Below are 27,629 nucleotides of genomic sequence, written 5' to 3'. Positions count from 1 at the left end.
GACGACAAGACTGATGGGAGTCCAATGACTGCATGACTCCCTGGGACAAGCCGGCCTCCCTGCAAGCTGCTTGTTCTGGCCATTCAACATGGACTGCCCGTCTGCAGTCCACCCCTCCTAAGCCACGCAATCGCCGATTGGGAAGTTGGAAACAGATGGTAGAGACCCTGAACAGTCCGTCCAGTCCCTGATTCTGCGGCAGGGCTCATTAGAGCAGCCGACATCCGCTCCATTGCCCAATCAGCCCCCAGATATCGACTTTGCCACATCGAGCACACCCTGAGATGGAGATGCCATTATTCTTGTTAGCTTAAGATTCCAGCTTAGCTTCAAAGAGCATTCATAGCAGTCTAGTCCACATTCTCTGAGATCCGTTTGATGCACTAGTCAATTCAAGATTCTTACCTAAACATGGTGATGCCGCAACGTTCATGTCGATCACTTCCATGCCAGTGGAATACGAATGATATGCTGATCACCGTTTGCTGTCAACTGACCTTACTCTACCATTTGCTTCCTATAAATAAATTTTCCCAACGCGCCGTCCATTCATCTTCGCGTTTGATGCCATTCAGCTCCTACTCACCACACTGACAAGTTTGTAAACCTCATACAGAGGCTCGTTTAAGATCTATTTTGCCACGCTCTCTTATTCCTTTTTGGGCAAGACTCATCCTGAGCTGTTTGCCAGACTGGGCAAGTTCGTCTGTCAATCTGTTGTAACAAGGCCAGACGTCTTGTGAAAATTCCTTTTCGGACAACGACCTTCCCGATCATTGCCACTCTGGGCATCATCAACAGTACCTTTAATAGCCAAAGGGGAAACTCGAGCAGAGGTATTATCACCTTCATATCATCCCGATGTGTGCCATGAGTAGAAAGCGCAGACTGACATGCGACTCGTTTGGGTTCCACAGTGGACCGTATTGCCGGTGATTGTCGAAGATCGAGCAATGGGCGATGTGAGCGTGGAGGCATCGAGACAGTTGAGTGCCTCTCCAGCAGGAGTCATCCGCGGATCCGGATTTGGCAACTATGAGGACGGGTCAGCTGGACGTAAGTCTTAAACACTCCGGCCCTCGCTACTCCTCAACATACATCGATTTGTCAGGGAAACCATGGGACTACACTCACACTCTCACAGTGAGTCGTCTAAATGACAATATGCTTGACGCACGTGCTCGCGGCGCAACCCCTCAACAATACCCGTCCAACAGTCAGCCACTGATATCAGGCTCAGACATCAACGATCACTCATTAGGTCGAGAGACTCCGCCGAACAACTTTAATATGTTAGGCATGAGTGCAACATTGCCAGCTTATCCTCGCGGAGCCTCACAAGTGTTCTCTCAAGACTCGCAGCGTTTTGCACCGTCTATGGGCAGCATGGCAAATTATGGTGCCCAAAATATGCAAGGCCAGCCAGCTTTCAACGCCGTTCCATATTCAATGCATCCTTCACAATTCGCCCACTCTTTCCAAGACACAGCTGCTATGTACCAACAAATGCAGTCTGGGCATCGATCGTATTCTGGCGGTCCAAGTCCCGTACAGTCGTCGTTTCCGAGCGGTTCTTACATACAAGGTTCTCAGTCGCACTACCCTTACTTCACCGGACAAGCGGCCCAGATGGGTCAGATGAACACACTTTCGATGTTTCACCAGGGATCTCCGCCGCATCCGGCTGATATCAATGCAAGAATGTATCACGGTGACATACCAGTGGGGTCTAATCAAGCAGGCCAATTCTTGTCCCCAATGCCACAGAGTAAGTTGTGGTTGAAGCCTCAGGTCTATCGTTCTGACATCTTGCAGGTAGACCAGGCCAAGGCAGCTCTCAATCCAGCAGTAATAGCATCCCTTCCACGCCACGAGGGCCGCCTCGGAAGCCGAAGCAATCTGGTCATGCATTGTGGGTGGGTAACCTTCCAACGGGAGCTGCGGTCAGGGATCTGAAGGACCATTTCTCGAGGGACGCAACCAAAGACATTGAAAGTGTTTTTCTCATTTCCAAGAGCAATTGTGCATTCGTTAATTATCGATCGGAATCAGCGTGCGTTGCAGCAATGAACAGATTCCACGACTCAAGATTTCAAGGTGTCCGCCTGGTTTGTCGTCTGAGAAGAGGGCTAGCTTCGACCACGCCAGTAGCGCCCCCTCCTGTTCCTGGCGCCCCCGCTGCACCCTCAGCGTTGATGCCAGAGAGCAAAGCGTCGGAAATTGGGCCTGAAGCTTCAAATCAACTATCTCATGTTTCTTCAAGAGGTTCAGACGATGCTGCAGCTTCATTTCGTAGGGGTTCACAGACAGGGAAGGTCCCAGATAGATACTTTATCATGAAGAGCTTGACGCTTGAGGATATGCAGCTGAGTGTACGCAACAAGATTTGGGCAACACAAGCACACAATGAGCAAGCTCTAAACGAGGCATATGAGGTTAGTCTACACGCTTCACGACGAAGTTAGGTTGCTCTTTGACTAACAATCTGTTAGTCCGCAGAAGCCGTCTACCTAATCTTTTCAGCGAACAAGTCTGGAGAGTATTTTGGGTACGCCCGAATGGTCTCACCTATCAACGACGAGGCATCTGCCGATTTGGACTGGGTTCCAAGATCTGAGACGACAGTTGACGACCCTGACATCCCTAGGTCAATAACGACGCCAGCTACTGAGTTCGCCCCCAGAGGACGCATCATCGACGACTCTGCACGCGGAACAATTTTCTGGGAAGCTGACGCTGAGGAGGCTCTATCAAGCGCTACCGCTATTGGCGATGGTCTCAAAGAGGATGTGGCTGAAGAAGTTGACGAATCAGCCATCGAGACCGGATCACACTCTTTTGGCAAACCCTTCAAGATTGAATGGCTCTCCCCAAACCGGCTGCCATTCTTCCGCACGCGAGGATTACGCAACCCTTGGAATGCAAACCGAGAAGTCAAAATTGCTAGAGATGGCACGGAACTCGAGACGTCCGTAGGCCGGAGATTAATTCATATGTTCCACCAAGCAGCGCCGCAAAGTGATCCTCGTTTACAAATGGCCTATCAGCTTCCAAGATGAATAAGACTCGCTCATGCAGGCTCCAGTCTGCTCCGCATATATCTACTTTCTTCCTGCCGGCCAGGTAATGATTATGCTGACTATTCCTTTCTAATGAAGTCATCAATGCTTTCATGTGTACGATTACGACACGAAACGATGGGCTTCCCAGCAACCATTCCATTTGGAAAGTAATACAGTTGGTGGATATACATAAGAAGGGACTGTACGCTTGATAACTGGTGTTACGATCACATATTTTGTCCCACGTGAAGTTGCTGCGCTCGGCATTCAAGCACGGAGGATTTAGTTATGAGCGATGTTTTTTGTGAGGCTAAGAAGAGAGATAGAAACAAGAAGGAAATTTGTAGGATATCGGGGACAATTAAACTTGCGCAGACAGAGTTGACTCGTCAGATAGGCTGAGGATGTTAGATAGTGAAAGCAAGAATACAACCAACATTGGTATAGCTTGGTGTGGCAGATACTGCATTATAATTGACTTTCGGTCCAGCCCGTTGACCGGGATCTAAACTCTAAATGCCACTCTAGCTCCTCGCCGGTCAATCGATAAACCAAGCCACCGCATTTTCACGATCATTGGTCCAGAAGGAAACGCTGCGCAGATATTCAGACTCCGCTGACACCTAACAAAGAACATCAGAGTTAAAAGAAATGGTCGAAGGTTCGCCGGATCGCCCGCCAACTTTTAGGATTGGATCTCTTCCTGGATTTCTACCGGTCAATGATACCCCTGTCTCAACTCGCGGACAGAAGCTTCCCGGTTTAATCAGAGATCGCTCCTCTGTGAATATTCAAGAATTGAAGAAGCGACGGCAGATTAAAATTGAAGATGAGAGCGGAAATGAAGATGGCGACCTTGAAAGCAACGCCGACAGCTTTGATGTCCCCGAGGATCGGTCTCCTTCCACGAAGCGAAAGCCGCCAACGCACGAGAGAAGAGGAAGTGGTATCAGTGATATAAGTCAGGTCATGCATACGCCGCAGATGAGGAGTATGCGACTGATTGGCAACACAAACCCGAGATATCAGTGGTACGCTGGTCTCCGAAATTGGCGTTGCAAGAGCGCATTTCTGAAGGATGTAATTGACGTGCTGTCATTGTAGGGAGAAGTATTTCAAGACACAAGAAGAATTACGACAAATGAAGAAGCCTATGTAAGCGCTGCGACTTGAGCAAAAGAAAGAGAACTGACGCTTGCCCAGACGGCAGTATTACGAGCGAAACAATCGCCTGATTCAGTCATATCTTTACATTGACCGACTGCTTGACTCTTCTCTCCCTCACAATCTTCTTCAAGAGTACAACGAGCCATCTCGGATGAGCAATGGAGACGTGCCTCCCACAATCAGGGAAGAATCTGCATCATCTCCAAGTGAGTGTAATCACCCCTCAGCCGATATGGTCAAGAAGCCGGTCGAAAATGGCACAGAGACCCAGATAAAAGTCAAGCGCACCCCCAAAGCGCTTTACAGGCTTCCAAACGAGAGATCGCCTTTACTTTCCGAGGATGACACCGACCGCACAAGAACTGAGGAACTCGAAGCTGGAGCCGAAGACGACGACGAAGCCGAAAGCGGAAGTCGTGTAGTTACAGTCGCGATCTACATAAATTTGGCCGCAAATGCGATCCTCCTAGCAGGCAAGATCGCAGTCATCGCTCTCACTTCGTCCCTTTCCGTCCTCGCATCACTTGTAGACGCCGCCCTGGACTTCCTCTCCACCGCCATTGTCTGGACAACAACTCAATTGATCAGCCGGCAAGATCAGTATCGATATCCCGTTGGCCGTCGACGTCTCGAGCCTATCGGTGTGCTTGTCTTCTCAGTCGTGATGATCACCGCCTTCTTCCAAGTTCTATTGGAATGCTTCAACCGGCTCACGTCCGGTGATCACTCGATCGTGCAACTGGGGCTTCCTTCTATCATCATCATGACTTTGACTGTTGCCATAAAAGCTGCCTGCTGGTTCTGGTGCCGGCTGGTTAAGAATTCTTCTGTGCAAGCTCTGGCGCAGGACGCCATGACGGATGTCGTATTCAACACATTCTCCATCATCTTCCCCATAGTCGGATTTTACGCCAACCTTTGGTGGCTGGACGCTCTTGGTGGCGCCCTCCTCTCGCTCTACGTCATTCTCAATTGGTCGACTACCTCTACAACCCACATCAAACACCTGACTGGTGCTGCCGCATCTGCAGAAGACCGCAACGTGCTGCTGTACCTAACGATGCGCTTCGCAAGTGCGATTGATAGTATACAAGGCTGCCAAGCATATCATGCAGGGGACAAGCTAAACGTTGAGGTGGATGTGGTACTAGATGAGAAAATGACGCTGAGGGATAGTCATGATTTGGGGGAGAGCTTGCAATATGTTTTGGAGAGCGTGCCGAGTGTGGACAGGGCGTTCGTGCATTTGGACTATAAAAGGTGGAATCTGCCGAGTCATTTGATGCAGCAGGCTGATTGACAACGTGTGTAACACTTGATGGGTTTAGGATCACTTCAGAATTTAGCGCGGCGTAAGGATGGGACAACGAGGGTCAAGCTATATCGCAAGACGCGAAGTGCTTCACTTGGTGGCTTTGGGTTTTAATGGGCCAGGTATATTAAGGTATGGGTATTTCAAGTCATATTCGTTGCTCTCAATGTGTAACGTGCGATTGACCTTTGCGGTTCATGCTCTTCTATTTCGTTATGTCTTCAATTTCGCCAGAACGAAGCCCTTTGAGTCCCCACTGCCCTTGCTATGCTAAGCCTCTCGCTCAATGATCTCTACCATGACGGTGCCATTCTTCAGACCGGCCTGCTCGATGCTCTCATCCAGACTCCCGATGAGATTTTTCTGCATGAATACGAGCTCAAAATCCTTTCCATCTTGCCCTTCCAGGGGTACTGCTTTGAGCCACTCGTATAGCCTCCGAACAGGGTCCGAGAGCGCAAAGCGGCGGACAACACGTCCACTGGGATGACGAAATTGCATTCGGGTAGTATTTGGTACTGAAGACGCGGGCTCGAGATGAGGGTTTGTGGAAGTGATGGAGGCAAATGGTGAGATGGTTGGTAGTTGAGACGCTCCATTAGTAGACGGCTCGACTTGAGCTCCGGACAAGAGTGCGTCCCCGTCGACAGGGCCTCCCTGTAACTTGATATCGGATATGTTGCCAACGCTCCGCGTGAGGTCGTCCGGATCATCTTCTTTGGGTGCCGCAGTCCCAGCCATACTTGCCTGCATGGCCATCTCGAGTTGTTGCTCTTCTGTCATCCGATCCACTTGGGTTTCCTTTTTGGCCTCCGGTTTTCGCTTTGCTACAGGGTTCTTTGCTGCAACGTCGAGACTGTATCGATCCAAGAACTCATGTAGCTGCATCAGGAAATCTGGAGCTTTTGGTGCTGGGGGTCCTGACCATTTCTTGACCTGTTCGCCAGTCCGCGGATCGACAATGGCTATGTGGGGATATGCACTCTCTGAGCTTTTGTTTTGAAAATAGTATTGCATATACTGCTCACCCCGTCGGTCATCCTTAGAGTATTGCATGAAGATAAAGTTCTCTTTTACGGTCTCCGCTATACCAGGATTTTTCCAGATGTCTCGATTCAAGAGTTGGCAGTCAAAGATGGACGGGTCTTGTATGTTGACTAGAATCCACTTCTTATCTTCCTTTCCCGACTCCCGCGCTTGATCCCAAGGCAGTCGAGACATGAGTTCGAAAGGTGGGCGGTACATTTCTGCTAGAGAATTTGCTTTGGCGGACGCTTCAGATGCGCCTCCAGTAGCTCTTGCAAGTCTATCTCGTTGCGAATGAGCTTCTGGACTTGTCTCGTTCCATATAGAGGTAGCTTGATTGAAGATGCCTGGACGATCTTGGGTCGCCGATTAGCGCTCAACCATTAGCGAAGTCAAAGGAAGCAAACCTTGCTGTGTTCTTGCTTGTCTCCTCGCCATCATTTGTTCCATTACAGCTGCCCTCATCTCATCCGCATTCGACGGGTCGAAGTTCCCTGGATCCACGAGGGTCTCTGTTGTCCGTTGTATTGGTGCTCGGTAGCCGTCGTCATCTAGCATTTCTGCACGGGGATTTGCTGAGCTTGTCGCGCCTCCGCCTCCATAGAACTCCTCTTGCAGTCTCCTGGCCATAGCCTCATCATCATCTATTGCCTGACCACCAATACCTAGAGGTGGCGTCGCAACTGGCGGGGTGTGTAAAGCAGATTCCGTTCTTGTAGATCCCAAGCCTCGTCTCCTACTAGATCCCGTGACTTGCACTTCGTCATCATCTAGTGGCGGTCGGTAATCTTCATCGGAGTCTATATCAATTACAGCTTCCTGGGTTTGGCTGGGCGGTTGCGTGCGAGGATTGGGTCTTGTGGAAGGTGGAGGAACCGGAGGTGGCTGATTCTGTGCGTGCTCTTCTAATGGAGCACCATCATTTGCATAAAATAGCTCAATCGCAGCTTCTACGTTGCCTTCAGCAAGCTGGAGATAATGACCAGCTGAAGGTGCAGAGGATCCAGTGATGGACATAAATTGAGCTTGAGTTGTCTCGTCCATGTCTTCGAAGTGGAATATTTGTCCTTTGTATGACGGGAAGAAAAGCGGTGGAAGAGATGTCAGTGTCTTGTGTGACCTGTGGGGGAGAGAGACAAGGCCTGTCTGTCAACAACCGTCACAAGTAGCAATGTGTTGGTTCTTGCATGTTCATTTGAGCAAGCTTAAGCAACAGCAATGATCAATGGTAGATCTTGACGAATTTCTGCTGGTGGGTAGACAAAAGACGATAGTAGAAAGTGATCGTGCAGTGTAGAAAGAAGGAAGGGAGGAAAATACCATGAAAGCGCCATAAGGCACCTAAAATCGCGTGGACGTGTAGGGCTCCGACCACCTAAATCTAAGCAGCCGGGATGACCTCATAGGTGCCAAGACCCGCGACTGACACAACAATGGAATTTGACAGTCGGTGATTTCTGTCGCGGCGCCATGCGTGTTGGAAGACTTGGGCCTTGCCATAAAACCTCATGATTTCTCGGAATGAGGGGCAGGTGAGAGCCTTTTCTCTCCTCCGTTCTTCATCTGCTGACGCATCAAAGTACACTCAATGGATACCGATCCAAGGCCCTGGAGAAAATTGCCGTCCTCGCCGCGACATCTACAAAAGTAAAAGAGTCTGGCTTCGAAGACCTTTGCAACAGCTTCGAAAGCTATGAGGTCGACCATCAGGCATCTAGCCTGTCACAAATCCCAATTGGCGCTCAAGAAACCGACTTATTGTTTGCCCTGTGCAAAGCAGCTCCGCTCGTCGACAGCCTCGAGAAAGCCTCCCTATTGCTCCATCAACTATCTCCATACTTGTTAGAAGCAAATGTTCAGCAATTCCGGCCTACTCCAGTTGTTCGAGCGATCGAGCCTTCGCCATGGGAGTCTCTAACCTTCCAACTGACTGGAGCTATCCTATCAATTGGCATAAAGCACAGTAATCTTCGTCATGAGGTCTTGGGATGTACAACAAAGTACATCCAGAATTGCATATCATTTGCGAACCAAGTATCTCGCTCTCAGTCACCAGATGCCCATCTTCTCAGAAGCGAACGTCTAGATATTGCTTCTCATGCCCTCTCGCTCCTCGGATTCTTAGAAGGCGTGTCTGCTTATACGAACTTTTACGATTCTAGCGGAATGTTGAACCTTGTGCGAACACTACAGGATGTATTAGAAGATCAGTTCATGAAGTCTCTGGAAGATGTATTGTCATCGATTCGAACCTCCGAAGCGATTCAGCAGCGTTTTACTAATTGGACGACTTACATCGAACGATACGAGGCCCATCATCGTCCACTGGGTGCCAAGCTGTTACGATGCAGTTTCATGAAGTTGCTTGTATCTTGTAGCTCTCTCTTAGTTGGTACTCCTGTGCAACTTCAAAAAGCCGATACTTTCCAGCTTCTGACGTCTCTGGATGAAGGCGCAACAGCCCGCCATTCGCAGGGTACTAGCGCTCTCCTGGTTCTGTTAACAGACATGTCCACAAAATCAATGTATTTGCTGGATAATGATTCGGACTATATTCGCCTAAGTTCTGTGTGGCAGCAACGCCTTGCTTTTACAGCAAAAGCGTTTTCTCTACATACTTTCTTGAATTGCATGGCTGTAGACGAAGACGTTGCTAGCATCGACACCTTAATGCCGTGGCTGGAACACGAGATGAGCGATGCGGCGTCGATGGCAGATGAGATGCTTGCCGCTGTAGTCCTCAAATCTATGGCCGTCGTTGCTAAACAGTCTCCTGTAATTGTCTCTGGATTAAGTCGATCTCTACCTAGGTTCGTGGTTCAAGGCAAACTAAGGGGCGAGACCGTAGACGTCGCAGCATGGAGCTTGACAAACATACTCCGTTTGATTTCTCAAGACGCAATTATTACGGGCATTTACACGTTAGGCAATGTACTGAGTGCGGGTTCTGGAAACGACAGCATGGCACATACGCACAATCAGGGCAATGGCGGCACACGATCCCTGAAAGGAGCAACACAGTTAGATCACGTTCAAATGCAACATTCAACCGGGAGCGCGATCTCTTTGGTAATGAGTGACGAAGAAGAGGTTACTACTGCTTACGGCAACATCATACACGCTGTCGTGTGTATAGCAACAAACTCACGAGACAGCCGAATTGCTTCACTTACTCAGTCAATGCTGTTGCAAAAATTGGGTCGAATAAGTTTGGCAGTAGATCTTCATATCATTCGGGAGACCGCATTGTTGGCTTTGACAGCCGGAGAGGCAGAATTCAAGAGCCTGTTGAAACTCTATAATCGACTCAGTCATGAGGGTACCAAAAATAAGGAAAGCACGCTTCTTGAAGCCGTAAGTAATTCAGCCGATGTTGCAAAAATGCAGCATACTAAATGTTTTCTAGGTGAACAGTGCTCGCGTGCACATCGCTAGTGCTTTATCGCACGACTCGCCTCTCTATCCCATGTATCTGACCAGCCTTCTGGAAGCCATCATAAGCAAGGGAGATGCCCATGAGAAAGATAACACAAAGCGCGCTGACGTCGACCTGGCCGCTCGCGAGATAGTGGAATTGCTCCCTGCATTAGCAGTCTTGGCCTCTGTAGAGACTGACCAAGAGGAGATTAGCGAGGATCCAAACGTAGCAAGACTTCATCGAGAAGCTTGGTTCAACGTCATTGTCCATGGCATCACTCCCGATTCTGCCTATGGAAAGAAATGTCGCAAGGAGCTTCGGATTCTTGCCATGAAGTCAAGGGCTTTGGTAGCAGACGATCGCAGTGATCAATACGAGAGCGACATTGAATTGAATACTGTGCTGAGACGTGGCATGAGCGGTCCGAACACTGCAGAACAGAAGAAGCTTTTGATGACTCTGCTGCCGAAGTGTGAGTCCGAGATCAGGAGCCTCACTCACCCAAAGGTTATTTTTCTCATTGCTGCATATTTCGTGGAAACCCTCAGAGCGGAAGGTGGTGACTGTAGCCATATCTTGTCCTATTTCCTCGACGCAGGGCTCGAGGGGCCTGCCATGGAGGTTTGCACGAGTGCGATAGCTGACCACGTCATCGGCGTGTACTTGAACACGATCTTACACGGTGCAAACAAACATAACCATGCGCCCTCGGTAGCCAAGCAGTTGGCAAACATGTTCGTGGGTTGCTGCCACCGAATACTAAAGGTCCAGCGCATCGCTTTCTCTTCAGTAGATAGAATCGTCAGCCAGATTCCATCCGCACTTTGCCAGAGGTCCTCACTCTATGCCTTGTTGGAACTATTGACAATCATGTGGACGAGCTGTCTAGAAGCGGAACTTGATGAATATGAGCTGAAGGCGAACTACAGCTCTGTTCGTGGGAATGTGTCAGTAGAGCTTTCGGACGACTATGACCACAGACGGCTTACTTTAGATGGCCTCTACAAAGGAGCTAAAAATTGGATGACCATGGTCATTGATTGTGCGCCTTTGGATATCAAAGGCCTTTTACAAGTAAGCGTAATGTAACGATTATTGATTCGGTGCACTAATGGAGGCCTACAGACATACTTGTCAGAATATGAGGACGACGGAGCCTATGGTCATGTAGCTTTGGGCAGAAATTTCGCTATAGACATGGGTTCTGTTATACCTGCGGCAGATCAGAAGCTGAGTAAGTATCAGTACGATCAACATCCATTCATGCAAAGCTAAGACAACAAAGCGGCTATCGATCGACATGGAGATTGCAACGTCAATACAGCGTCCGACTTTATTGCTCAATACACTACACGCCAGGAGTACAAGAATGCAAACGTGCTTCCTGGGTACACTCCAGAACGGTCCACATATCTCTCTATGAGTAGGTTCATAGTTTCTACTTTATCACACATCTAATGGGATTCAGACGGTGATGCCAATGTACTTGTGCAATCTTTGCGACACCCTGTAAACGATGATGAGGACCTGCTCTCATATCTCGAGAGTCGTGCATCAGCTGGAGACTACATCCCGATCAGCGAGCTGCGAGATAGCCTCAGACGAGCAGCAGCGCTGCTTTGTAGGAGGCACATTGAGCAAACCGAGACCATCCAACAACTTGTCGGCATACCATTTACCGTCTTCACCAAACAATCCATCAAGCTCGGAATATCTCTCTGGTTGAACATCATCAACGAAAACCCGCGAATGGAGCCTAGGATTCTGTCGGCAATTGCTGAAGGGTGGGAGAAGAGTGTCCGCAATCGTGATGGCGCCTTCAGTCCCCAGCTTCGGTGGGTCGCGAGACGACTGAATATACATTTACTAACGTTCAGCAGCCACCTAGATCCGTTCTACCTAAAGGAGGAATTTGCACCATCTGAGAAGGCAACTCTAGCAAGGAAGCAACAAGCAGCCCATGATCTGATCGCGCCCCATTTGCGTATTCTACAGTTCTTAACAAGTCATTTTGCCTCAAGCAGACTCGGCAGCCCTCAATCTCAGCAAGTCTTTCAAAGGCTCGCAATTGTGACTCTCGAGAGTATGAAAGAATGTGCTGGGCATCCTCTAACTCGTGAATTTTATTTTCAAGTCGTACTCTTCAGTCTAAATGTTCTTCGATTCTCTACTGGAATGGGGCAAACCAAGAGATGGCTGTTAAAGGACAGAGTTTTGAGTGCTGGCTTAGCATGGTTCTCACACAGGCCAAGGTGAGCTAGCCAATGAAATGAAGGAAGAGCCGCAATTGATTTCAATAGGTGGTCGTTTGGAGGCAATCGCCTCCAGATCAAAGCAGAAAGTCGACTCATGACCGACGTTGAAGCGGGCTTGAGGTCAGTCGTAAGCTATTCAGCTCAGAGTGCCGGGTCTCTTCCATCACTAGCTCTGAAGCATGAGCTACTTACAATCCTGATCGATAATGAACAGACTCGTCTTCTAGTTTGGCTCTATCCTTTGGATCATGAACGGCGACATTTTTTTGCGACAGCCAATTCCAACAAAGGGCCTTCCGATGTACTGCTCCCGGTTTAATCTTGTGTTACTCATCCACTAACACGCTTTAGACGACGCTTTGCAATGTTCTAACAGTTGCATGGACTGAGAACCCTGGCCTCGCTACACATATGACAAGCCGGTTTCCATCTATTCGGCTTCACAATGAAGTGAGAGCATTGCTGCTTCGATATCCTGACCGTGCTCTTGACGAGCCAGATGCACTACAGCTCCTCATTGGTCCATCCCTACCTTCCGATATATCCTTTCAATTAAAAGTAGGCCATGCCATCTAGCTCAAATATTCCCTCATGACGCTGACCGAAATAGTACCTACTGTATTGGGCGCCTGTGAATCCTGTTACTGCCGTTACTTACTTCCTCCCTGAGTTCAATAATAACCCTTTCATCATTCAATACGCTTTACGCGCGCTCGAGAGTCATTCTGTCGATATCACTTTCTTCTATGTGCCTCAGATTGTTCAAATGCTACGTTACGACGTTCTTGGCTATGTTCAAAGGTACATACTCGAAACAGCAAAATTTTCACAGCTTTTCGCTCATCAGATCATTTGGAACATGAATGCCAATGCATACAAGGATGAGGATTCAAGCGTCGCCGACTCTCTGAAGCCGACTTTGGACATCATCAAAGAGCGTATGGTGACGAGTTTTTCGGGCAGTGACAAGGATTTTTACGAGCGAGAATTTACGTTCTTCGACGAAATCACCAATATATCGGGCAAGCTGCGTCCGTTCCTCAAGAAAAGTAAAACGGAGAAGAAACAAAAAATCGAGGAAGAATTACGCAAGATTAAAGTAGATGTGGGTGTCTACCTCCCCAGCAACCCTGATGGGACCGTCATTGGGATCGACCGCAAGTCGGGCAAACCATTACAGAGCCACGCAAAGGCGCCTTACATGGCAACGTTTCGCATCAAGAAGTCCCGTGCAACGACTGAGGACGAGATCAAGAATGAGCTTGCAGCTGGAGATGTCATTGCAGGTGGTCAGAATAAGGCAGTCTCTCTAGACACTTCCTACGAGGTTTGGCAATCCGCTATATTCAAGGTTGGGGATGATTGTCGCCAAGACATCCTGGCTTTGCAGATGATTGCCGCGTTCAGGGGTATTTTCAATGACGTTGGCCTCGATGTTTACGTTTATCCGAACAGAGTGACAGCTACCGCACCAGGATGTGGCGTAATCGATGTGCTGCCCAACTCTATTTCACGTGACATGCTTGGCCGAGAGTCCATCAACGGGCTCTACGAATATTTTGTTTTCAAGTATGGAACTGAAAATTCGATTGCATTCCAAGAGGCCCGGAATAACTTTGTGAGGAGTATGGCTGCTTATTCAGTCATTTCCTACCTGCTACAATTCAAAGACCGTCACAATGGCAATATCATGATCGACGACATGGGCCACATTCTCCACATCGACTTTGGCTTCTGTTTTGACATTGCTCCAGGCGGGGTCCGGTTTGAGAGGGCCCCCTTCAAGTTGACGTCGGAGATGATAGCTGTGATGGGTGGAAGTTTCTCCGCACAACCTTTCAAGTGGTTCGAAGAGTTGTGCGTCAAAGCTTTTCTGGCCTCGCGCCCACATGCGGAAAAGCTCTGTCATCTTGTGGTGCTCATGCTTGGTAGCGGTCTCCCCTGTTTCAAGCCCGAGACCATCAAGCATCTCCGGGAACGATTCGTGCTGGAGAAAAGCGAGAGGGAAGCTGCTGACTTTATGAAGGATTTGGTCAAGAAAAGCTATGGAAGTTACTCGACCAAAGGATATGATCAATTTCAACTTCTTACGAATGGTATACCGTATTGATCGGCTTTTTGGTGAATGCGACGGATGTACATTGTTTAGATACCCCATAGAGCGACGCGAGGTCGGCGATTAGCAGATAGTGACAACGACATCAAAGTGAATTCCTCGCAGTGTTGGTTTTGGGGCTCCCTATTCGTTATAAGAGGGCAGGCACTCCCGTCTTCAACCATTCCAGGAATAGAAATCGGGTCTTGGCGCGGCTGCAGGAACGGCGGGCGGAGATCGCTGGCGAATTGTTTAGACCTACCAGTTCATGCATCGATTCTGTCAAGTGTCGACTGACAACAATTGGTGCTCGGCTTTGGGGCTGATAGACTGAGGCACAGATCAGTCACTGCGTACCCTTTGTTTACCCCCAGAGGTTGTAGTCCAATGGCAAAGCGTGCAGCACCTTCCTATCACTACTCCCGTCACTGTGTCGTCCACTTCCCGAATTTGGTTCTTCAGTCTCCCTTTCATTTATTTGCAGAGCCACCAAATGACAGGACCTAATGTGTGTTTGAGTTCCGATCTCTAATGAGCGAATCAGTCGCGCATTGGCGGACACCAGCTCGCTCCCTTGCGCTTACGAAATTACTTCACGTCGACGAAATTAAATCTACTCCTCGACTCTCCTGCGTCTGGGCTCCCAATCACAAGATACAGTGCTCAGTGTGAGGTTACGGAAATTACCTACGTATTGTCTATCAACGACGCCAGGATTGAACACTCGATACGCACCGACAAGAAATACAAAGCATTGGGGTGACGATATCTTTCAGATACGTGAAATCCCCAGTAAACGAGATGACGAGCTCTACAAGTCACGATATTGGGGGAACAGTGGACCCTGAGACGCTATACTCCAGGCAAAATTGCATAGGAGGGGGTAGCTTTGGCAAGGTATACAAAGGGTAGATCTACGACGAGGTCCGGGAAGACGCATGCTGAACGCCTTGCCAGTGTTGATCGACGAAGCGGACAAGCCGTCGCCATTAAGATCATCGATGTAGAAAATGCCGAGGATGAAGTGGAAGACATCATACAAGAGATATCCATCCTATCCGAACTTCACTCACCGCATGTCACCCAATATCTTGGCTCTTACCTCAAAGGTTCAGATCTGTGGATCATCATGGAATTCTGTTCAGGAGGTAGCTGCGCCGACTTGTTAAAACCAGGATTGATGGCGGAGGAGTACATATGCATTATACTGAGGGAGTTGCTACTGGGTCTAGAGTACCTCCATGCAGACAAGAAATTGCACAGGGATATCAAAGGTAGCGTTGCTCATTGCATGCTCTGAGTAATTGCTGATCTCCTTGAAAGCTGCGAACATATTGCTTGGAGCCAATGGGTCGGTCAAGCTAGCCGACTTCGGTGTTTCAGGACAACTAACAGCGACGATGACGAAGAAGAACACTTTCGTAGGCACACCATTCTGGATGGCGCCGGAAGTCATCAAGCAGTCGGGTTATGACCACAAAGCAGACATTTGGTCGCTAGGAATCACTGCATTGGAATTGGCCAAAGGGGAGCCGCCCTACTCTGACATCCACCCAATGAAGGTATTGTTTCTCATACCAAAGAACGCGCCACCTACACTCCAAGGCAACTTTAGTAAACCATTTAAAGATTTTGTGGAGATGTGCCTCAAAAGATCCCCCTTAGAGCGACCTACAGCAAAGGATTTGTTGAAGCATCCCTTCATCCGCAAGGCTAAGAAAACTACATATCTTACTGAACTGATAGAACGTCATGAGAGGTGGCAAGCTACTCATGGAGACAACGATTCAGAGGACAGTGACGATTCTGCCGATGAGCACCCTCGTGGGGGTCCAGATCAAGAAGATCTTTGGGATTTTGGGACTGTGAGACCAATGGGCGGGCGAGGACGAGGCCTGAAAGACCTCAACGAATCGGCAGCGAATGCGAGGGCGCAGCCTCCACTAGACAGAAGATTGGAAAATCAAAGTCCAGACCGGAAACCTTCCGTCGACAGACAGAAGAAAATTTCGGGTTCTGCAGAGGAGACGGTGAGGGTTCATTCGCCTGAGCGCCAGGGCCGGGGGTTGTCACCACAACGGAAACCTATCTTCGCCGACCGCACACCAATGTCCCCCAGCAAAGTCCCTCTTCCTCCATCACCTGCCAAAAATCCTCCTACCAGAGGCTTAGGGATTGGAGATGCGAATTCAAGTCGTCAGATATCCTCAGAATGGCAGAAATCCGATCACGTTTCTCTTAGCCAAAGTATGGCAAAACTCGGGCTTGGGCCGAATCAAGATCAAACGACAGCAAGACTCCCACCCCATTCCGAGAAACAGGGTTTCCAAATAAACAAGCATCAGAAAAGCCCGAAAGACAAGTTTGTTGTATCGGAGATTCCACCATTCATCCCTCTTCCTAGTACTCCTAGCCGATACTCCCAAGACTTGCCAACACAGAATCGAGCGCTTCCAATGCAGCCAACTTCCTTCCAGGTGCCACAGCTGCCTCTGCCTAATGGGTCACCATTTGACTTAGCAGCTACACAGGCACCAGCAGGCCAACTTGCAGGCCTAAGCCAGCCTGAAGACAATCGACTCCACGAGACGCGGAATCCTACGGAGACGCAATTCCCAACGAATCTCAGCTCAACCACCCTTCGCGGCATTGACTCTGATAGTGAGGTGACGCCCTTGAACAGTGTTTTGATCCCTGCCGTACAAGCTTCCCTTAATCGACGAACCTTCAGTCTAAACGAGCACCTTCAGAGGAATCAGGATGTGACCCGCACCAAGCCATTGACGCAAATGCAAGTCAACACGATCAAAGAAACTGATTACCGCCGCAAAGCCACCCACGAGAAGATGACGAAACATATAACAAAGCTGGCGGGCGTGCTTTCTGAGATCGACAAATTAGACAAGGAAATTATTGCGGACGGAAAAGTAGGAATGGGTGGAGGAGTCAAGTTATTCCTGGAGGGTCTATTGGAGGAAATCCTCGTGCGAGTAGAGCCTGAAGATGAAGTGCCTTCCCCAACAAAACGGTGGTAGATGCTGGGGTTTCTTTAGCTTTGCTTCTGGCACTACGATTTGGGAAGCTGGACACCGTGATATGGAATTTGGCAATCAAGCGTGGCGCAGGATACATGGGTAACGCAGCATGTAGCATTGGCCGCTAGGATGAGGGATCTCAATCAAGTTGTACGTTATCAAATCAATTTTGAGAGGATGCCATTGAATTCCCTGATACTCTGTGGGAAGATTTGGCAGTCAAGACGATTTCTTACAAGGAGCGCTAAATGCTGCTCCGCACAAACTCCGCAGTGACGGATTTTCCCCAACTGTCATCAACCACTCGAAATGCCTGGTCCCTCAAATACCTTGCTCATAGAGGGTACATTTGAGGAGCTCTCAGAAGAGCTTGCGCAGTATCTCGACGATGTGTCAAAAAAGCAGAATCCCGATGCTACGCCCATCAAACCCGAAGTCACACCTCTACTCACCCAAGAAAAGAAAGACGACGTGCTCAAAAAGCTCGTCACAGCCAGCTCAGTCCTGAACAATGCGCCAGAAAGAGGTATGAGAATTATGCATACATGGGCATACCAGCTCAGTTCAAGCTTACACCATGAAATTCGCAGAGTTCGTGGCAGCATACAACCTCCTCGTCCACCTTGTCACCCAGTCCTCCCGCGCCGAAATGTTTCTGCCCAAAATGACACAAAATCTCTGTGCTCCCTTCCCCACTCCTAATGGCCCCGGTCTTGCCCTATCTATCCTCACTACAGTCTTCAACATCCTCCCAGCCAACTCCGACGCCCGCTACCACGTCTTCCTGGCCACCCTCCGCGTTGTCCGCTCCTCCGGTCTCTTCGAAACCCTTCGCCCTCAACTCAAGAACCTTGACGGCTGGATCGCCCTCTGGGAGACCGACGAAGAAGATCAACGCTCTCTATTCCTGCAGATCTCAGATGTGGCAGCCGAAGTAGGGGACGAGGATGAATCCTACAACTATCTCCTCCGAGCTCTACGCACCATTCCCACAGACGAAGCGGCCAACGAATCCTCTCACGACCTCGCCATCCGCGCCCTGAAAGCCGCTCTCACTCACCCTACCCACTTCTCCTTCCAAGACCTCACCGTGTGCGATGCAATCCAGGCGCTGAGGAAGAGCGAGCCGGATTGGTACGAATTCCTGGAACTATTCAACGCCGAGCAATTAGACGACTACAACGACTTTCTAGAAAGCCACGACGATTTCCTCGAGATCGGCGGGCTGAACCCTTCGCTTCTGCTGCGGAAAATGCGGCTCCTCACTCTCGCAAGCCTCGCGGCATCGACACCATCGAGGAGTCTGCCTTACCAGCATATTGCGAAAGCTTTGCAAATTTCTGCCGAGGATGTCGAGATGTGGGTTATTGATGTGATACGCGCGGGCTTGGTGGAGGGGAAATTGAGTCAGCTGAACCAGACGTTCTTGATTCACAGGAGCACGTACAGGGTATTTGGGGAGAAGCAGTGGACGGAGGTGCAGGGGCGACTGGATACGTGGAGGGCGAGTTTGGAGGGGGTTTGGGGGTCATCAAGGGGGAGAGAATGAAGATGTTGCAGGAGCGGGAGAGGGAGGCCAAGGAGGTCGATGGGAAGGTCAATGGGATGATGGGAGGAGGTGGGGCAACGATGGGGAGGGGTAGGGGCGTGAGGACTGGGTTTGATGATTGAAGCAGTGGAAGTTGATAGACCCCTCAGTTGAAAGCTTTTCGCTGCGTCAACGTGCTGACAATGACGAGGGAACGTAGAACGTGATACCAAAACTACATTTGATTTGCACCTGCCTTGCCAAGCGCGAGCGGCATATTTCTACTCCGAAAAAGGTGATATAGGTCCTGCGACCTTTGGCAGTGGAGCCGATGCTGCTCATGCAGTCTTTCCTTGTTGATTAATAATATCATTATGCAGTCTTCTCTGGCTGTTGCCTCCATTCCCATTTCACCACAGCCGGTGCCAGCGGCCTGCTGAATAGACTAGAGTAGTCCGTCCCAACGACGCCAGCTTTACCGTCCACCGTCCCCAATTTCAACATTCTAGTGAACTCCGCCAGGATCGCGCCTAGCTGTACGTACGCGAAAGCCTCCCCAATGCAGCGGTGCCTGCCAGCCCCAAAAGGTAGATATGGGCTGCTTGCTCCCTTGCTGACCAGCCCATATCCGTAGTCTATCTTCTCATCTTCAGCCTCTGTCTCTTTATTTGAGCCCTTCAGAGGCGAGTCCGCGTCCCATCGGTGTGGCTCCCAGAGGTCTGGCTCGGGGAAGTGGTTTGAGGTTTTGGAGGTGACTCCTGGCGCGGCCAGGAGGACATGTGTGGTTGGGATGGTGTAAGGTGTGCCCTCGACAGGCATCGGAGAAGTTACACGGCGCATTATACTGTGGATGGGGGCGTGTATGCGGAGAGTCTCCCTTACAACTTGGGCGTTCATTGTAAGTTTTTGTAGGGTGTCGTAGGTGAGGGGAGGAAGGTCTGGCCCCAGGACGCGGATGAGCTCGTCATAAAGCTCGTCCATGATGTCGGGTCTGGTTGCGAGCCGTAGAAGGATCCAGGCTGAGGTACTTGATGAAGAGTGCTGGCCTGCCATAAGAAGTGCTATCATCATGTGGGCGACCTCAGTGTCTGGGACGGGCCGTCCATCTTTGTATGAACACTGCATTAGGTTCCAAATCATATCTTCAGAGTCGCGCTTAGTGCCTGCCTGACGCCGCTCTCGAATTATGTCTAGGTAGGTCTGAGCCATCTTTTGCTGCGCATAGTCCCTCTTTCGATTATGAGGAAGCGGCGCCCACGGCAGCATGAAGTTGATTGGAGAGAATCCCATGTCTAAGTCGTGATACAGGTCGGCGAATGTCGAGTCGAATCTTGAGCGGACTTCACGGCCTTGGAGGGAGCGTGAAGCGGTGTAGATTGTGATTTCCGCCATGATTTTCGATACATCCAACGTACCGGGCGTGCGGTCCACGGCAAAAAAAGGGCTGCTTTTCATGTAGGACTGGACTTCGGAGGTAATTAGGGGCACGTAGGATTTGAGAGATTCAGACGTGAGGCCAAATTTGACGAACTGGATGGTGGATCAGATCCGTCGCAGTACAGGTACGAGTGGAACGAGATGCTGACCTTCTTCTGCTCCATGAGCTTCGCGTTTGGACAGTCGTACACAACATCTTTGCCAAATACAGGCGTCGTAAGTGGGCTGTATATCTCCTCTGCATTAAGATCCTTGTGCTTTCCGTTCAGTATGAAGTCATTGCCTTTAACCCCAAGGCAGACAGTGGTCTTCTTTCCAAGCAAGATGAATGTAAATACATCACCATACTGAATACTGGATCAGCTGATGGTATTTATGCTTGCTCATGGCCAGAATCGCGTACCTTTTGCCTGCATTGGAAAAAGAACCTGTAGGGGTCAATCCCGTATTCGACAGTACTGCCAATGAAGGGCACCCAGTAAAAGACCAAAGGAGGCTCATTGGGATTGCGGAACAGCAGTTGACTCAGGACATTGGCGACAATAGCAAGCAGCAATAGTGAGGAGATGAACGTGGCGAAGACAAGACCAGGGGAGGACGTGCCCAGGCAATTGCTTAAGCAACGGGATATGAAGCCAATGAGACCCATTGTGATTTGTGGTATAGCATATAGATCATGTCATCGCAACTCAAGAGAGTGTGCAGGTACGCGAACCATGGGCGACGAGGAATGTGGAAAAAAAAGAAAACAAACGCTTGCCCAATTCGGCAATTTTGATGCGGACGGAATCGGGAAGCCTCTCACGCCACAACCAGCCACGATGATTACCTCTTCTCTTCCGTATTGACGGTCTGGTAATCAACAAAGCAGAGATAGTCGATAACCTGACACTGAGCTGTGACACCGAGAGACATTGGCGCGAGGAGTGTCTGGCTAGCTCCCCAGCTTGAAGCTGGCTCCTGTCAAAGAACCCATCTACGACGGTACCATCTGCAACTTCTCAATCTCATAAATGGCCTCATACTTTCGCTTTGAAGCGTGGCCAATCCAAAGCAATTGGTCCAAGGACCTATGATCTGCAATTCAAAAAGCTCACTGCAACCTGTGCACCTCTGCGCCCTGAGCCTCCTGCCACTGCCCGAGCCGCGTTTCTCTAGAATGGATGACATTCAATACCGAGATGACGTCTACCTTGAATCACCAAACCTCAGCCGAAAGAAAGTATCCAGCTAAATGAAACCAACCGGATTACGTCATTTAAACAATTCTGTAGTGAAAGGCAGGTACTGCAGCTTACTCTTGACAACTCTCATTACAGAAAGATAACCCGCATCGGAATTTTTTCAACATGCAGACCGAGATTTGGGAAACAATAAACGGATCTTTAGTCATACGCAATCCTCCCTCCTCCGTTCGATGACTTCCGCGAGGTACCAAATTACCCTAGCGAAATTGGATAGCATCCTGCTTCTTCCCATTCTTCTTCCCACCGCATGCCACTGAAGCGCCAAACCGGCTACCATCACGATATCCAGCCTCTGCATACCCTCCTGGTCCGGCGTATGCGTATGACCCGCCTGGGATCACGCCCGCGACCGCATTGCCGGATGTGTAAGTGTAAAATTGCCTCGAGGAGACTTGATGATGCTTGCTGCTCTTGCCCTTGTCAGCGTTACCACCGTACGCGACGGACTTGCTCCATGCGCTGCCGTGATGGCTTGTGGCCGCGGCACGGCCGCCTTTCTCTGCGTAGGTGCCCGAGCCAATGCCCGAGCCACCTTTGGTTGTTCGTGCAACGGAGGGTCCGCTTGTTCTGGTGGAGTGGCCTGAGAGCTCGGAAGAGGTGTTCTTATCTGAGGAGTATTAGCGGGGGCTTACTTTACTGGAAATCGATCGATAACCTTTGGACTTGAAAAGGTGGAAGCCCATCGTGAGTAGAAGATGCGCCACTTAATGAGTACGACGGGTCCCTTCGTGCCTAAGGAATTTCTTCGTCCTCCTGTCTGGGAGGATGTCGTACGAGAATCCTCTACTCTTGAGTTGTTGTTCAGAAAATCATCGACTGACGGGCCCCACCGACTAAGACAAGGCTCTGGTTCTTCCTGAGGAAATGAGAGACTATCCCGACCTTATTTAGCCTGGGAATGGGGCGCTGCAGAAACGCACTGCAGGCTTGTGATTCGAGAGCTATGATGGTGGTAGTGCCTGCACTATTCGATACGTGGCTCCAATAACGGCCTATATCAGCCATACACTTATGATAAGAAGAAGGTTCTCAACCTGATCAGGCGTCAGGTGGGGAGCCCTTCGCCGACATTATGAGGCTCTGCGAGGAATGGTTTTGCCAGATAGAGGCTAGCGCCAACATTCGCTCTAGCTTGCAATTTCTGGATGTGAAGATAGCTGGGTCGAACATTACTGGCTGTCACATGAAGGGGGCCGAATGTGTTCACAGTGTCGTTTCCATGCAGGATGCTTATCAATGTGACTCCATGCAAGAAGTCCGCTGGCTAGCGTACAGTTTCGACAGCTTGAAATGCTCGATGTTGGCCTTGTGTGCTGGCAAGGCTCGCTTCAGCCTCGTCTGACTTTTGAGAAAAGGAGCTCAATCCCCACCTAGGTTGCTTTTTCTCACAGCCCCAGATACCAACAATACCACCTCAGATCATTTCGTCTCCCTTAGATATCTTCGCGTACAGAATCTCAGAAGCTCCTCATTTCTTGCAAGATGTCAGGACTCGAAGTTGGCGCCCTTGTTCTCGCAGGTGTAAGTGCAGCAGCCGGCGTCAAAACTGCGTCTAGACGTAGCAAAGGTGGTAGCAAAAAAGAGGTAAGCTACCAGAAATGTGTTACCTAATCCTAGTCAATAGACATGTTAATCAACTCATTCACCTTTTAGATGACGGTGTCCGAAACAAGTGATTATGCGTATGCGAAAGGAAGAGGCTGCGAAGCTTATGCAGATCAACATGGGGCATATGCCTGTTCCAAAGACGGCACCGCGATGTCGGCGTGGTGGGGAAAATATTCTTCTTCACGCCGCTAAGGAAAACGAGGTTATCATGAGGATATCGATCGTTCCGTCAGTGTGTCAAGATGAGAGAATGTAATGTTTGCTCTTCTCGTGTTCAATCTTTCAAAATTGTTATACTTCGAATCTACGGTTCGTGTGAACGGTCAATAGTCAGGCGTTGAACACTGTGTTTTTGGGTCGACGAGCGTAGTCCACCGGCTTAGATCAAGATGCGCGATGAATTGGTTGCCCAAGTGTAACCATTGGCAATCCCCCAAAACAACGTCTGAGTATAATTGATGATGCCATCTACTTTCGTAGACGTTCTTCAGCCCGTTTGCAACTTTGTGGCAATTGAAAATCCGATACTCAAAAGGAAAAGACTTTCAATCTCAACCAAAGTCAAGCCGAATTTTTTGGATAAGAAGCTATGTGAGCGCTCTTAGAAAGAGCGTTGAACCCATTATCAACTTGCTGATCTTGAAGCACCACTGGAAATCAAGCATAAAAGATTAAGCCATATCTGGAATTCAAATTTCAATTCTTTTTTTTTTTTGAGAAAAACTTCCTTACTATAGTGCGCAGGGTGTTTTGCAATCGACTATATCTATACGGGGTAGTCAGAGTGGGAAGATACACATCAAGGAGCGTAGATAAGCAATGGACACTGCCGTAGTAGTGACTTAAGGTGGCAAAAAGTCGAAGGGACGACGTAAACAAACACCGCTTAGTCACCTCCCATGAGCGGCCAATAGTAAACTGCGTAGGATAGTAAGAACAAACCAGCCAACCAATCAATCTCGACTGTATCAATACTTCAGATTCAATTCGCACTTCAGAGGTCAAGACAACAAGTGAGAAAGCCTCGTCGAGACCATCGCGCATCGGGCGCGTTCTCATGTGCACACAATTATCCGCGTCTCTGTGAAATAGATGACAAAGGCGTTGCATCGCCGTCGTTGCATTGACTTTATCGTCCTTGAGATGACGTCTACCTTCTAACTAGTGACTCCTGTTGCAACTTTCCGGTTCATTGAGCATAGACGTTAAATGTCTGCAGTATATTGATCGCGCTTTTCGCTCCTGAAATAATCACAATTTTGTCATCGACTTCTTGGTCTCACATTTCAATATTCACATCTTTTGCTCTTGGAGATGGCAGACCTGAAGTTGGGAAATTATCTGCGCTTACGCCTACTTCACATCAATGAGCTCCCTTCTCATGCCGGTCTTGAGTCTTCAATAGAAAATCCTGAGGCAGATCAGGGGCCTATCGATCGACCTAGCCTGCACGTTTTCATTACCAGTATCTTGGAAGAAGCCTACCATTTTACTAAAGCCAATGTCAGCCAATTCACCAGTCACGGTTCCAAAAAGTCACCTCCTTCTACGAGCCCAGTGGAACTTTTGACCCAATCATACAGCCGGGAATTGGAGCATGTCTCGTGGCAGGATCCAAAATTACCTCGTAAATGGTCTGGTCATGGTCCTGCAAATGCAGAACATTGGTTTGCTCGGAGAAGTCATCATACGAACAGTAGCGAAGAAGGTACCGCAACTCTTTCGGAGTTTGATTATGGCACCCGACGAGATCATCCCGAGCGAGAGAAGGACTATACACCAGATTTGTATGACTGCGCCGAAATTTTGAATTACAACGACCAGATCCACGAAGAATTTGGATTCGAAGGGAAGTTGTCTAGCACAAGTGGCGAATTCACGGACGTACAGATGAGCGTGCAAGAAATGTGCCACCAATTGCCGTTTGGACTCTATAATCGTTGTTTCTCTGTTCTTGTCATAACGGCGAAAGGGCCCCTTCAGGATGAACTGCTCGTGGTACAGTTACCTGTCGACATAAGTAGTTTTACTGCTGCTTTCTACAGTAACAAGCGTAATCTCAAGGAGGGGAAGGATAAACTGCAGAAGAAACAGGTCATTTTGGGGTACGTCACCATTATCTTCCTGCCAGTCGCAGGCTTGCTTTTCATTCTGATTTTGGTGCTTGAACAAAAAGATCCAGCGTATTCGGGGTTCAAGAGACAGATTTCAATTTGCTAATGATCATCTAGCATGTACGTAAGCGTAGAGCGCGTGCGGATACTTTCAGATTCGAATATCGAATGGCTCATGGCCACAGCTAGTGATGCCAAAGGATGGCTGCCAATGTGGATGCAGAGACTCGGCGTGCCTGGAGCCGTTGTGAAAGATGTTGGCTTGCTAATGGAGTGGATAAAAAAGCCACGTCAGCAGGGACTGATCAAAGACTAAAATGTGGCAGCTTGGAAGATGACAGTAGGTATTCGTGCCCGAAAGGGTGTTGAGGAGCGTGCTGCCGGGTGTTTCTCATGTGAAGGTACTGTAAGATAAACGCGATGTAGATTGTAACCTAATGATGTAGCTTTGCAATCGGATCTTTGACAGTCTGCTGTCAATTAATCAGAATCTGATATCAAAAGATCTTCCAGAATAGTAGGCAATATTATTTCTACCTTCTCCATTTGACACATATTTGCTCGAGCGCTGTCCCCGACTCAAATTGTTGGCATTTATATCCAGGTGGAGAACATAGAAGAGCATTGGGAAGGCCACCCCAATGGATTAGCAACAGCATGGCAAGCATCTCTAATAAAGCAATATTTCGATATTGACCGGATTAGATCTCGCACTTATTTCGCAAGACACTTTCACATTGAGAATTTTACACAATAAGAAAAACTCGAGCGATTTAATACCACCAAAGGTGACAGTACTCTATTGCCCCCACAATTTGTCTCGCCGTTAATACAAGATGTTGATTCCTGTCATTGGATCATGCTCTCGACTTCTTCCTCGACTCAAGCAATCTTTGCCTTCTAACCTGTTTCTTCCTCCTCTCACCCCCATCAACCTTGATCCCTCTCCTCACTTCCCACATGCCCTCCTGCACCTTCATAGTCGCCACGCTGCCTCTCGTGCCTTTCACAGGTGCGGCGAACGGCCCCTTGATTGATCGCGCTCCTTCTATCCGCATACCTTCCACAGCCTTCAAGTCTCGTACATTCGAACGATCCTCCAGCAGCTCTTCTGGTATATTGACCACAATTCTCTTCGTGTTCGGGATTGTTGCCGTTGGGTCCAGGCCCGCTATCGCCGCAGGCTGAGAGCTGCCCGCTTGCATTTCAACAATTTTCAGTTCGCCGACTCCATCTTTCACATGCTTCAGGTCCCCTCCCGGGCCAAAGATGCCTCTCCTGAATCGATCTCGCCACCAGAGCAGATACTTCCGCGTCCGGGCGGGCTCAACACCGAGTTCTGATAATTGAGCGCTCGATAGTGTAAACAAAGATGGCCAATTGGGAATTTGGGTGGCGTGTTTAGAGAGACCGCGTCCTATGACGGTGAGGAAGGTCGGTACATCTGGAATGAATGGTGTTGGTGAGGGTATTGGTAGATGAGAGGTGCTTGAGTGCAGCCGTCGGCGATCAAGGCATCCGGAGCAGATTGATTGATGGAGTGAGCTTAGTAGGCGCACTGACGGCGCCCTTCTCGTAACGTTCATCCTGATCGCAAGGTAGAGGCACTGGAGAATGCACAATTGGTGAATCAATGCTGGAATAGAAATCTGATGCAGCTCCCGCGGAAGTTTCGGCCCGCAATTCGCGCTAGAGTACCCCTATTTTCACCACTCGGATATTTTGGCCTCACCATACTCTGCCACAGGAAGTACAAATATTGAAGGATGCCTTCCTAAAAATAGAGGAGTCATACGACGAGCACTCTCGGCTTAGACAAGTCTAGGTCGGCTGTTCGCCACCAGTCTCGCATGAGGCAGTACACCAACATTAAGCCCAAGCACTCCTACAACTGGTGATGCAATCCAGTCATCGAGACGAGCGCTGACGAACGATGCAACATGAGAGCCAAGGGGATCAATGGACAGCGAACTCGTCATGCGTAGATGGCGTTCAAGATTTTCCTCCCCACACAACGGAACCTTTCGATCTCCAGTCCACCATATTTTCAAGTGAGACTGTCTACCTTCCGAAAGTAGAAAAATGAGGGAGCCAACATCCAGGATTCTTTGTACAGCCCCTGCGCCAAAGGGGCCAAAGAGAAGGTAAGCTGACCAGCCATTATTAACCACATATGTCATGTAGATAAATTTCTGGTCCATCATTTGCAAACGTCATATTGCGAAGCTGTGAAGCTGCCGGGTCCTGTCTGTAGTTCCTGCCTCTTCTCGGGACTCGTATGCAGGCAAGCGTGACCATCCAGCCTTTCCCAGTCCAGCTGGACCA

General features: G+C 49.3%; 8 protein-coding genes across 8 annotated transcripts; 5 read left to right on the top strand and 3 right to left on the bottom strand.

Moving 5' to 3' along the window:
- Window positions 1-893: 893 nt before the first annotated feature.
- Window positions 894-5,529, top strand: KY384_009043 (uncharacterized protein; the record flags this gene model as incomplete). The annotated part of the gene is made up of 7 exons (XM_044817529.1): window positions 894-1,056; window positions 1,112-1,768; window positions 1,816-2,435; window positions 2,493-2,968; window positions 3,695-4,093; window positions 4,167-4,217; window positions 4,266-5,529. 7 exons carry the CDS (start codon window positions 894-896, stop codon window positions 5,527-5,529), a joined length of 3,630 nt encoding a protein of 1,209 aa, XP_044664682.1.
- A 282-nt stretch (window positions 5,530-5,811) lies between these two features.
- On the bottom strand, window positions 5,812-7,611 carry KY384_009042 (uncharacterized protein; the record flags this gene model as incomplete). The annotated part of the gene is made up of 2 exons (XM_044817528.1): window positions 5,812-6,923; window positions 6,975-7,611. The coding sequence occupies 2 exons, from the start codon at window positions 7,609-7,611 to the stop codon at window positions 5,812-5,814; spliced, it is 1,749 nt and encodes a 582-aa protein (XP_044664681.1).
- A 477-nt stretch (window positions 7,612-8,088) lies between these two features.
- Window positions 8,089-12,338, top strand: KY384_009041 (uncharacterized protein; the record flags this gene model as incomplete). Its single annotated transcript, XM_044817527.1, has 6 exons — window positions 8,089-8,099; window positions 8,148-9,921; window positions 9,974-11,059; window positions 11,111-11,219; window positions 11,454-12,068; window positions 12,232-12,338. 6 exons carry the CDS (start codon window positions 8,089-8,091, stop codon window positions 12,336-12,338), a joined length of 3,702 nt encoding a protein of 1,233 aa, XP_044664680.1.
- A 313-nt stretch (window positions 12,339-12,651) lies between these two features.
- On the top strand, window positions 12,652-17,370 carry KY384_009040 (uncharacterized protein; the record flags this gene model as incomplete). Its single annotated transcript, XM_044817526.1, has 4 exons — window positions 12,652-12,798; window positions 12,851-14,343; window positions 15,293-15,609; window positions 15,659-17,370. 4 exons carry the CDS (start codon window positions 12,652-12,654, stop codon window positions 17,368-17,370), a joined length of 3,669 nt encoding a protein of 1,222 aa, XP_044664679.1.
- A 309-nt stretch (window positions 17,371-17,679) lies between these two features.
- Window positions 17,680-19,041, top strand: KY384_009039 (uncharacterized protein; the record flags this gene model as incomplete). The annotated part of the gene is given in 3 exon segments (XM_044817525.1): window positions 17,680-17,896; window positions 17,940-18,776; window positions 18,791-19,041. The coding sequence occupies 3 exon segments, from the start codon at window positions 17,680-17,682 to the stop codon at window positions 19,039-19,041; spliced, it is 1,305 nt and encodes a 434-aa protein (XP_044664678.1).
- A 229-nt stretch (window positions 19,042-19,270) lies between these two features.
- On the bottom strand, window positions 19,271-20,984 carry CYP51B_2 (Sterol 14-alpha demethylase; the record flags this gene model as incomplete). Its single annotated transcript, XM_044817524.1, has 3 exons — window positions 19,271-20,428; window positions 20,485-20,682; window positions 20,739-20,984. 3 exons carry the CDS (start codon window positions 20,982-20,984, stop codon window positions 19,271-19,273), a joined length of 1,602 nt encoding a protein of 533 aa, XP_044664677.1.
- Window positions 20,985-24,504: 3,520 nt separating this feature from the next.
- Window positions 24,505-25,620, top strand: KY384_009037 (uncharacterized protein; the record flags this gene model as incomplete). Its single annotated transcript, XM_044817523.1, has 2 exons — window positions 24,505-25,295; window positions 25,422-25,620. 2 exons carry the CDS (start codon window positions 24,505-24,507, stop codon window positions 25,618-25,620), a joined length of 990 nt encoding a protein of 329 aa, XP_044664676.1.
- A 541-nt stretch (window positions 25,621-26,161) lies between these two features.
- KY384_009036 (uncharacterized protein) lies at window positions 26,162-26,890 on the bottom strand (the record flags this gene model as incomplete). The annotated part of the gene is made up of 1 exon (XM_044817522.1): window positions 26,162-26,890. One exon carries the CDS (start codon window positions 26,888-26,890, stop codon window positions 26,162-26,164), a length of 729 nt encoding a protein of 242 aa, XP_044664675.1.
- Window positions 26,891-27,629: the final 739 nt, after the last annotated feature.

Source organism: Bacidia gigantensis (assembly GCF_019456465.1).
Source record: "Bacidia gigantensis strain McMullin 20006 chromosome Unknown scaffold_268, whole genome shotgun sequence".
Classification (NCBI taxonomy): domain Eukaryota; kingdom Fungi; phylum Ascomycota; class Lecanoromycetes; order Lecanorales; family Ramalinaceae; genus Bacidia; species Bacidia gigantensis.
Note: the sequence above shows the minus strand (reverse complement) of the source record. Positions and strands in the feature narration are given on the sequence as shown.